Raw genomic sequence first — 11,576 nt, 5'->3', positions numbered from 1 at the left:
TTCTCTCTCTTCCAGGGGAAAAACCTTCACCTACCTAAACCTGTTGTGTGTCCATTTTGTTTTTTAACGTTTTTAAAAAAATTATCCATTTTACATTTTAGGCACTTTTAAATTATATATATATATATATATATATATATATATATATATATATATATATGATTTCATAGAGGAAAGGAGAGGGCGAGAGAGATAGAAACATCAATGATGAGAGAGAATCATTGATCTGCTGCTTCCTAGGAGCATGCCTCCCACTGGGAATCGAGCCCACAACCCGGCATGTGCCCTTGACTGAAATTGAACCCAGGACCCTCAGTCCACAGGCCAACGCTCTTTCCACTGAGCCAAACCAGCTAGGGCTGCTTTTAACTTTTATACCATTCATGGGGGCACTTAACTTGTATTACTTTTTTTAAAATTTTAGATAAAGGGGAAGAGAGAGAGAGAGAGAGAGAGAGAGAGAGAGAGAGAGATCAATTTGTTGTTCTACTTATTTATACATTCATTGCTTGTTTCTTGTATGTGCCCTGATCAGGGATTGAACCCACAACCTTGGTATATCGGGACGATGCTCTAATCAACTGAGCTACCTGGTCAGGGCTTATTGTTGAACTTTTTAAGTGATGATGTGTTATGTATGATGGCCCTAAAGATGAAGCCTACAGGGGTTCTCAGTGAGTTGCGGCTGTTGGAACATAAAATAATATTAGTGTGTTGTTACCATCATTTTGACATAGAGTAGAAATAAGAGTGTGTTGTTGCTACATGAAACTTGTTTCATATATACTAGTATGTATGTATATGAGACTGGATCAAGATGTCACAGTCTTACTGTGTGCCTCGACCAAAAAAGTTTGAAGATCACTAGTTTAATCTGTACCTGACAAGCTATTTAATGACGTGTATGTTCAGTCTTTGGAGCTTTGGTGCCCCTTGCACAAAACAGAGGATGCTTTCTCGTCCTGCTACAGAGTAGTTACGATGGAAAATAATCTTCATGTACTCATTCTTTGGTTATCCATATGTGTGCTGTTTTAGTTGTTACTCATGCTGATATTTCAATATGGACAAAGTTCCATCCAAAATCTCTAAATTGTTTCAAAATTACCCCTCTTTTCCTCCCAGCTGTGCACTTAGAGAATACACTCTTGTAGATAATCTTAGTAGTAAAAAAGGAGTCTTAGGGTCTGAGGCAAACAGAGCATTGAAAGTACTTAAGAATTAAATAGTAGCCTAAGCGAAATATAATTAGAAAGTCAACTCTGCTAACAAACAAACAAAAAAGGATCTAATGTATTCCAAAATCAGATAGAAGTTATTTTTGGATTATGCATGTTATTGTTCCCTTCCATTATCTTGGATCATAAAACACGAAATAGATCTACAAACATACTGTTTCTAGTGAAATATAATTCCTTGATTTCCTTCCTCCTATTGTGCTGAATACTCTTTTCCTTTCAAGTCTTTGTTCATCTAATTAATCTTAGCCACATTACCCATCTTGTGCTACTGTCCTATGCCTCAAGCCATAAACTCTACTTTTCAGTATTTTTTTTTCATATTTATATACTATCATCAGTGATTATTTAGTTGCCAATGGCCTTTTTGGTTCTTACTCACTTTTCTTCTCTGATTCATTGATCCTCTTGCCCAGCCTGTCTCCACTGAAACCTTCTTCTTCCTTTCATTCTGTCCCTCAATTCTGGTGAACCTTTTCAGGCTTATTTTCTCTAACCCCATGTTGCATCTCGGCCTCCTTCTCTGAGTCTGTTGCTTCCTAGAATGGACATGCTCTGCCATCCATTGATCCTGTGATTTTCTCACTCTGCTTTCTCCCTCAGGAGTCCTATCTACTTTTACAAGCTCCCTGTCATCTTCATGAACATGACCCCCAGATCTTTTTCCAGCCCTAGCCTCTAAACCTCTATTGCCAATTCCTGTTCTGAACTCTCCTCTTCATCTGAAATGTAGTGTGTTGTGTTATATTAATTCCTCCCATTCCTCCTAAACACCTTAACTAAGCTGATTTACAATACGTATCATCATAGAAAATTTAGTCTTTAGACCTAATATTCCCACTCAACCAGACTTGTCCTGAGGGAAAAAGTACTAAGAGGAAAAAAACAACTATACTCTGGAGCCAAATTTCCTAGATTTAAATTCTACCTGTGCCACTTACTGTGTGTGACCCTGGCAAATTATTAACCAATCTCTGTGCCTCGGTAAAAGGGGGGACTATAATAGTAAAATAGGGACTATAATAGTACCTAACTAAGGTAGGATCTCGTACGGATTAAATGAATTACTATATAAAGTACTTATATCAGTACATGAACATAGTAGGCACTCTGTAAATACTAGCTATCATAAAGGGGCTCATTTAGCTTTATTTAGAATATTTAAAAAGTGGGAACAATCTAGAAGGAATGTTTACATAAAATTACTAGATCAGTTTGATGGAATATTATGTAACAAAGACCGTAATTGTGAAGCGTATGATAACTTGGAAAGTGTGTATGCTATACTTAAAAGAGTATTTTTGGATAGATTGGGGCATGATGTTTCCTCCCTCCCCCTTATTGTTACAATGTTTATGAAAATATAAAAATCCCAGAAAAAGAAAAAAAGTTCCTCATCTAAGTTTGCTTTCAGTATTACCATCACTCTCTTCAGTGTGAAATTTGAGTCATTCTTGACTTTACCCCCTTCCCCCACAGCCACTCACTAAGCCATTATGTTTCTTAAATTTATTTTTTTGTGTTCCCATTACTGACAGAGACGTATCCTCCTAACCTTAAATCTACAATAGATAGACTATTGCAGTAATCTTTTTGACTTGTTTCTTTTTTTCTGTTCTATCTTGTACAATATCACAGACTAATTTTATAAGTTACCATTTTGTACCCATTATGTTTCCTGCTCAGAAATCTTTGTTCTTTAGAGATTAAGTCCCCAAATTATTAGCTTGGCACTTAAAACCTGCTGTGGTCAGCCCCTTTCCTGCCTTTCCAATTTCATCTGTTAGCTATTGTCGTGAAAAAAATCTCTGGTTCCAGCCTTATAGGTCCTCTTCAGATTCCTACCACGGTGCCTTTGCTCACACTGTCCTCCTGCCTGGCTTTGCCTAGCCCCTTCTCTCACGCCTCACTCTTTCTTCAGTGACCCCTCCTCTTGAGGCCCTTTTGACTCCTTGAGTTCTTACTGATTATACCTGCCTCTAAACTCCTATAGTACTGATTGGATATAGCAGTTATTTATAATGATTTGTTACTTGTATGTGTATATCCTTTATCTATAAATACATGGTAGGTTGTTGAGATCAGGGGTGAATTTTTATGTTCTCAGCACACAGCAAGTGCTCTCACTATGTGTTTTTTGAGACATAGAATCGATATGCTTAGTTAAGGTAGCCTATATTTGTACAAACTAGTTTTCAGATTTAAAACTTAACCATAGTAAAGGAAAATGACCCTAGGGTTTTCAGGGAAGCTGTGAGCTCAGCATAGATGAATACAGTTTTAACACTTTAATAAAAACCAATCCCTGGGTCCATTCTGAGTTCAAAGGCGTTTATTTGGCTTTTGATTATTCAGGGACCCAAAATTCTGAAATGCAGTTCCTTCTGAGATCGCCTTACAAGGTGAATGACACCCAGTTCCCAGGGTTGTCAGAATGAATATTTTCGTTCTGACATGGCCTATGGTATTAACCAGGAATTGGAGTTAGCAATGAGCAAATTTATTAATTTAAGGAAGATCCTATTTCATAGTAATTTTCCCAGTAGGAAATCTTTAGGAGATATAATATACTGCTTTGAGTGGGTATGAAACCAAATGGTTTGAGATTAGTATGAAATTTTAAGTTTCCGTTTAATTTCCTTAGCGCCAGCAGAGACTTCAGAAGGAACGCCTCATGAATGACTTCTCTGCAGCCTTGAACAATTTCCAGGCTGTGCAGAGAAAGGTGTCTGAAAAGGAAAAGGAGAGTATTGCCAGAGCAAGAGCTGGATCTCGACTTTCGGTAAGTTTATTCCCCAAAGACCTTTGCAAATTTCAGGATGTTCTTTCCTAAGTTTTCCCCCCCTGACCATTAGCCTTTGTTTACTATTTCCCCAAATAATAAATACAGACATTAACTGCTGCAAAATGCCAGATTAGTAAAACCTGTGTAAAAAAAAAAATGTGTGCATATGGTCAGACTAGAAAGGACTAGAAAGGTTTTAAAAAGTGACAGGTAGGATTATGTACAATTTTCTTTTTTATTATATTGGTCTTTGTTAAAAAAAAAAAAGAAGAAGAAAGAATGAATCTGTTTCTTGGAATATAGTACGCTAGGTTATTTGGACTAGCTTTCTCTTTGAAAAGAATTAACAAATACTAGATGTTATCAACCCAACTTCTCAAAAATACCTAAGATCCATGGGAATATTAAGGTCAAAATGTAAGAGAAAGTGAGAACCTGTAGAAGTGAGCAGAGCACTGAAACTGCTTTTGCACTGAGTATATTTACTGAGGATAAACTTGAACTTCAATTTTTTTGTTGTTGTTGTTAATCCTCACCTGAGGATATTTTTCCATTGACTTTTTAGAGAGAGACAGAGAGAAAAACATTGATTGGTTGCCTCCCGCACACACCCTGACCAGGGCCAGAGATCCAGCTTGCAACTCAGGTTCATGGCCTTGACTGGAATAGAACCTGAGACCCTTCAGTCTATGGGCCAACACACTAACCACTGAGCAAAGCTGGCCAGGGCTCATCATTTTTAAGCCTCTCTCCTGCCCATGTTCTCTCATCTTGTTTAGTATGCTTTCAGTTCTGAACACAAACTGGAATGCAGGTTTTTCTTTCTCACCCATTTTCTAGTCAAGACAGATTGCCAGAGCCCTGTGCCGTCTTGTAGATCCTGTTGGAGCCAAGGGCTGTTGCTTCTTTACACTTTAGCTAAAGAAAGCTACTGTTTTGTGTGTCTGTGACATGTTTCTGGATAACAGCAGCAATAATGCCCTCTGCTTTCTAGGCGGAAGAGAGGCAAAGAGAGGAGCAGCTCGTCTCATTTGACAGGTAAAGGAATTATTCAGACACCTGCTGGCTACTTGAGATGGGATTCTATTCTTTATACTTTTAACCAGGGGTCCTCAAACATTTTAAACAGGGGGCCAGTTCACTGTCCCTCAGACCGTTGGAGGGCCGGACTATAGTTTAAAAAAAAACTATGAACAAATTCCTGTGCATACTGCACATATCTTATTTTGAAGTAAAAAAACAAAACGGGAACAAATACAATATTTGTATTTGCATGTGGCCCGCGGGCCGTAGTTTGAGGACCCCTGCTTTTAACTTTAAAAATCAGTGAAAAAAAACAAGGAAAAATAAAGAGAAACCCGAGGAGGTTAATTTATAATCCACCAAATAAAACAATGTCAAAACCACGGGATTCCCAAAGATCTTTGAATTATTTAAGGAGTAATATCAAGGTGAATAAAAAATATCAGGAACCCTCCCTGATGTCTATATTTTGAGGAGAGAACCTGGCTCATTAGGAATAAGTATGAAGCCACAAATCTACAGATTAAGAGGTCTAAATCATTTTATCTTTAATTGAGATTTATCATTTTCTCACTTAATTCTTCAAAGTTATTAGGTCTCTGTTTACTCATCTCTAAAATGGAGGCAACTCAATTTCTCTTTTCTTAACTTGTTCAAACTGAATCAACTACAGTAGGTCCTCCAATAACACCGTTTTGTTCAACTTTGTGTGTTTTTTTCTGTGGTTTTTTGTTGTTGTTATTGTTGTTTTTAATTTAAATTCTTTATTGTTTAAAGTATTACGTAAGTCTCCTTTTTCCGCCATTGACCACTCCCTGGCCACCCCCACCCCAACTTTGTTTTCTTATAGCCTTGGCGAGATGCCATAGGAACTTAATTTTTGTTTATATCCATTAGCCTATGGTAAAATTGGTTTCATTATATGTCATTTTAAAGTCACAGAACCTATCAACATTGAGTGTTTACTGTAATTCCATAGAAATGTATTTGTACTATTAGTTCAAAACTTAAAATGTTTGGTCATAGATAGATATCTATCTCCCTTCCCTAACCTTGAGGTAGGGATGCTGTATTATTCAGCTTTGTATCTCCAACACATGGAGGAATTTTTTTTCTTAATGTAAGGACAATGTATGATTTATGCATACTGGTGAAAACAAATGCTTAATACTGGATTTTCAAAGTGTTGCATGTCTAATATAATGTATCACATGCCATTCTTTCAAATATGGTACCGAGAAAAAAAGATTTACCACATTTCACTAATTTTTTACTTTAGTTTTCTGTTAAGAGGTATTTAACTCAAAGCATAATCTTTTTTAAAAAATATTTTTTTTATTGATTTAAGAGAGGAAGGGAGAGGAAGAGAGATAGAAACATCAATGATGAGAGAGAATCATTGATTGGCTGCCTCCTGCACGCCCCCTACTGGGGATCGAGCCCACAACCTGGGTATGTGCACTTGACCAGAATCAAACCCGGGACCCTTCTGTCTGCAGGCCAATGCTCTATCCACCGAGCCAAACCAGCTAGGGCTCAAAGCATAATCTTAAGATTTCTGAAGACCAGGAGATGTTTTTCTGTTGGACTGCCAGGTCATTTAGCCTTCCCTTCTCCACCCATTTAGTACCCAAGATACCAACACAGCTTGCACTTTGAGAGTGTCCTGGAAGGGAATGGAGTAGTATTCTTCGTTGACTTCAGATCGCTGCCTACTTTCCTTGTCTAGCAAGTCCTAGCAAGATTGCAGAGTATACCCCGAAATGGAAACAGCAAGGAGTCCCATCCCTCATAATTCTGCTTCATCCCAGTCTTGCCCATGAAAGCTGGGACTTTGTTTTCTTGGTGTTGTAAGCGCTTTGCCTCTGGATATGAAAACTGTGGCCCCAGGGCCTTTGTACTGATTGACACCAGAGGAGTTGGAGCCTGCAGTGTCCTCGGATAGGCTATGCTGGCAGTAGAGATGCTGTAGCTGTCTCAGGCACACCTTTGAGAGGAGGAATCAACTAGAGTGCTTGTCTCCCTGCAGCCATGAGGAGTGGAACCAGATGCAGAGCCAGGAGGATGAGGTGGCCATCACCGAGCAGGATCTGGAACTGATTAAGGAGAGGGAAACGGCGATTCGGCAGCTGGAGGTGAGCGCCAGGTCATGGTTTTTGTTTGACTTAATGTATCAGTGCTGTATAATCCACTTGCTCCTCCCTGACCTTCATCTGTGGCAGTAGTTCCGAACCCTGACAGCACATTAGAACCACTTGGACTTATTTAAAAAAATCCCCAGCTCTTCTCCCTCACACACCATTTATTAGTTTGGACTATGTGAAACTCCTATTTTTTGTAAGTTAAAAATGGGCAAATATCCACAAGAGGCCCTGGGGGTGGGTTGTGTTTTGTTTTTAATTTTTTGACTTTAGAGACAATGATTTGTTGTTCCACTTATTTGTACATTCATTAGTTGATTCTTGCATATGCCCTGGCTGGGGATTGAACCTGCGACCTTGGCATATTGGTACAACGCTCCACCACCTGAGCTAACCAGCCAGGGCATCAGAGATATATATATATTTTTAATTTCCCAGATGATAATATGCATTCAGGGTTGAGACACACTGCCCTGGGTCCCGTCAGTGTCTGGTCTTAGATGAGATACTTCATCCTCAAGTTGGATTATTTAATTTCCTTCAAAGATATTGTATCTTTCTTTTTCTCCCCCACTGCTATTGGTTCTCTAACATTAGAAATACTGTTATAGCAGGGAGAGAGACATATTGAGCAAAGTAACCTAGTGAATGTAATGGGCACTTCACATTCAACAGAATTAAGTCCAAATTCCTTAGCCAGGCTCGATTTTCATGTCCAGTCATTTCCTATATCTAATATACAATCCCTGTTCTAATCTATACCTATAAAAAGCTAAGTTGACTTACACCTGTGCAATACATCTAAAGCTCTCGCTGGCGCCAATCGCATACGTGTTTCAAACTATCATTGTCGATTGTAAATTTGGTTGACACTTCTTTATAGAGAAAGGGCGAATAGCGATATTTACAATATTTCTTCTAATTAATTTCCTTTCACTGTGCATGAATCCATGCGCCAGGCCACTAGTAGGAAATAACATACTCTTATGTGTCTCCTGTCTTCTCATACTACACTTCTGGCCACCAAATGTGTAGGTTTTTCCCCACATCAAGCAATTCTGCCACACCAGCTGGATGTCCTGCAATCTAACTCAATTCTGACACTCTCTACCTGGAGATAGCATCAGATCCCACAGGCTGAGTTCAATCCCACGCTTCAGATACCACTGTCAAGTCCAGGTTGTTACCTGTGCTTCTGACTGACAGGCTCTAAATTGGAGGTTCCTATCACCCCCTCCTTGGTTTTGATTAATTTGCTAGAGTGGCTCACAGAACTCAGGAAAACAAGTTTCTTACTAGATTACTGGTTTATTATAGAAGAATACAACTCAGGAATAGCCAAATGGAAGAGATACATGAGGCCAGCAAGGTATGTGGGAAAGGGTGTGGAGTTTCCATGCTTTCTCCAGGTGTGCATTCTCCCAGGAACACCATGTGTTCACCAACCCAGAGCTCTCAGAACCTATTGTTTAGGATTTCTGTGGAGGCTTCATTTCATGAGCTTGACTGATTAAATGATTGGCCTTTGGGGATTGATTCAGCCTCCAGTACCTCTCCCCGCCCCAGAGTACAGCTGAATGTTCCAAACCTCTGATCACAAGGTTGGTTCCCCAGGCAAGCATCCCCCATCCTTAGGGATTATCCAGAAGTCAAGTCTTTAACATAAACTTTGGTGTGGTTGAATAAGGCTTGTTATGAATAACAAGACACCTTTATCTTTTATCACTTAGGAAATTCCAAGGTTTTAGGAGCTCTGTGATGGGAATGGGACAAAGACCAAATATATATATTTATTATAAATAACAATATTGCATCTGTGTTATAGCCAAACTGGGCTATTTGCTCTTTAACTCAGTTACCTTTCCATTTATATGGCTTCTCTTTTGCTTTAAGGCACAACTCAAGTCCTACCTCTCCTACAAAGTCTTTCTCCTCTACACAATGTTCTATACTATTTATTAGTCATTTCCCATATAAAAGCCCTTCTTTTTTATCTTGTTGTGTGCTGATCCCCTCAATTCCTCCTTAGCTATTAAGTCCTTTTGTATCCACAGCAACTAGTAGTTTGTCCCAACAAAAGCAAACTCTTAGCAAGTAATTGAGGGTGATAGGAAGAACTATTCTTGTCAAGTTATGATTAGGAAGTCATTGCTTTCAAGGTATCAGTTTTTATTGTAGCATTCGGAGAGGCAATGTATTGCAATGAAAAGAGCATGGGTTTTAGAGATGTAATCCGAGCTGCAACACTTAGTTTTCTCACTGAGGAGCTATGTGACTAGACAAATTACATAATCTCTCTGAGCCTCATTATCCTCAAAGATACTTACTTCATAGAGTTACTGAATGATTAATTTAAACTCTTTAAAAAATGTTTTTATTGATTTCAGAGAGGAGGGAGAGGGAGAGATAGATAGAAACATCAATGAGAGAGAAACATCAACATCTATTGGCTGCCTCCTGCATGCCCCCTACTGGGGATGGAGCCCGCAACCCAGGCGTGTGCCCTGACTTGGAAACAAACCGTGACCTCTTGGTGCTTGGGTCAATGCTCAACCATTGAACCACAACAGCCGGGCCTGAATGATTTTTTTTTTTAATATATTTTATTGGTATTTCACAGAGAGGAAGGGAGAAGGATAGAGAGTTAGAAACATCAATGAGAGAAACATCGATCAGCTGCCTCCTGCACACCTCCCACTGGGGATGTGCCCACAACCAAGGTACATGCCCTTGGCCAGAATCGAACCTGGCTACCTTTCAATCCGCAGGCCAACGCTCTATCCACTAAGCCAAACCAGTTAGGGCTGAATGATTAATTTAAATATAAAGGAGGTATAGTAACATAATGAAAACATCATGAACTTTTAATTCTCAGTTTGGCCACTTGTTGTGAGACCTTGACACAAATCATTAAACCTCTCTGAGCCCCAATTTTCTCTTCTATAGAATGAGGATAAACATGTCTCATTGGGTGTCATGAGAACCAAGTAAGTAATAATTCATAATAGCTAACACTATGAAGTGCTTATTACACAGTTCTAAGAACTTTATATATGATTTATAAGCCTTAAAAACACATGTGTTGTCCTAGCTGGTTTGGCTCAGTGGATAGAGAGTTGGCCTGCAGACTGAAGAGTCCCTGGTTCGATTCCGGTCAAGGGCACCTGTGCCTGGGTTGTGGGCTCAATCCCCAGTAAGGGGATGTGCAGGAGGAAGCCAATCAATGATTCTCTCTCATCATCGATGTTTCTATTTCTCTTCCTCTGCCTCCCTCTCTGAAGTCAATAAAAATATATTTTTAAAAAAACAACAAAAAACACATGTGTTATGTTAATAGCTTCAGTTATGTTACTAACTTCAGGTAAGTAGAGGAAATGAATCTCTAACATGTTGCCTAATGTTAGTTAATTGTTTTTGTGTTCCTTAGGCTGACATTTTGGATGTCAATCAGATATTTAAAGATTTGGCTATGATGATCCATGACCAGGGTGATCTGATTGGTATGTATTATTAATACCTTCTGGGGCCCTATATCACCTGCCTATTCTCTCTTTTAGATAATGTAGAAGTAGCCATCTGGAAATTAATCCTAAATTCCAATAGATACACACAAATGTGAGCGGTCTTTTGTCAGAGCTGGTCCATGGCTATTAACAGGTTAACTATTCTGTCTCTTTTTTGTACCCCATGGCTGGCTATAATTTTAATTTAGAGTAGCTTAGAAATTTTTTTCTTGTCATAGGTGTACATAATTTTTTCGCAACCATTTGTGGGTGAGTTGTATACTTTATAACCCTTTCCTGTAAATACTTCAGTGTTTATTTCCAAAGAATAGGGCTATTCTCTTACGAAGTTAGTAACTTTTTTTTTTTTAATACTGATTTTAGAGAGAGGAAAAGGGAGGAGGAGGAGAAAGAAAGAGAGAGAGAGACACACACATTGACCAGTTGCCTCCCATATGCACCCCAATCTGCAACCTGGGCATATGCCCTGACCAGAATCAAGCCGGTGACCTTTTGGTGGTACATGGGATGATGCTTAACCAACTGAGCCACATTGGCCAGGGCCGGAGTTAGTAACTTTTGTTTTCATGGTTGGATAGTTAGAATGGTGGTGGTGAAACCAGGATCCCCATAACATCAGAAGTTTGTTCAGTTTGCTGCCTTGCAAACATCTGAGTTTGATAAAATTTCCACTGCCCTTCTTTTTTGCAGATAGCATAGAAGCCAATGTGGAAAGCTCAGAGGTGCATGTGGAAAGAGCCACTGATCAGTTACAGCGAGCTGCTTACTATCAGGTAAAAGGAGGTACCAGAGAAAGTCACTCTGTGCTACAAGCTTTATGGGCCATTAGAAAACACCAGCGATTTTCAACCTTTTTCATCTCATG

At 39.1% G+C, this 11,576-nt stretch overlaps 1 protein-coding gene across 1 annotated transcript in view; it reads left to right on the top strand.

Annotated features, from left to right (window-relative positions):
* The window catches only part of STX12 (syntaxin 12), a 31,226-nt gene that overhangs the window by 16,668 nt on the left and 2,982 nt on the right, over positions 1–11,576 (top strand). The window contains exons 4-8 of the mRNA XM_014463066.2: positions 3,883–4,020; positions 5,018–5,061; positions 7,076–7,181; positions 10,615–10,687; positions 11,402–11,484. Coding sequence (XP_014318552.1) covers positions 3,883–4,020; positions 5,018–5,061; positions 7,076–7,181; positions 10,615–10,687; positions 11,402–11,484 — 444 coding nt within the window. The remainder of the gene's footprint in view (positions 1–3,882; positions 4,021–5,017; positions 5,062–7,075; positions 7,182–10,614; positions 10,688–11,401; positions 11,485–11,576) is intronic.

The sequence above is a fragment of the Myotis lucifugus genome, unplaced genomic scaffold (genome assembly GCF_000147115.1).
Source record: "Myotis lucifugus unplaced genomic scaffold, Myoluc2.0 scaffold_197, whole genome shotgun sequence".
Taxonomy (NCBI): Eukaryota; Metazoa; Chordata; class Mammalia; order Chiroptera; family Vespertilionidae; genus Myotis; species Myotis lucifugus.
Note: the sequence above shows the minus strand (reverse complement) of the source record. Positions and strands in the feature narration are given on the sequence as shown.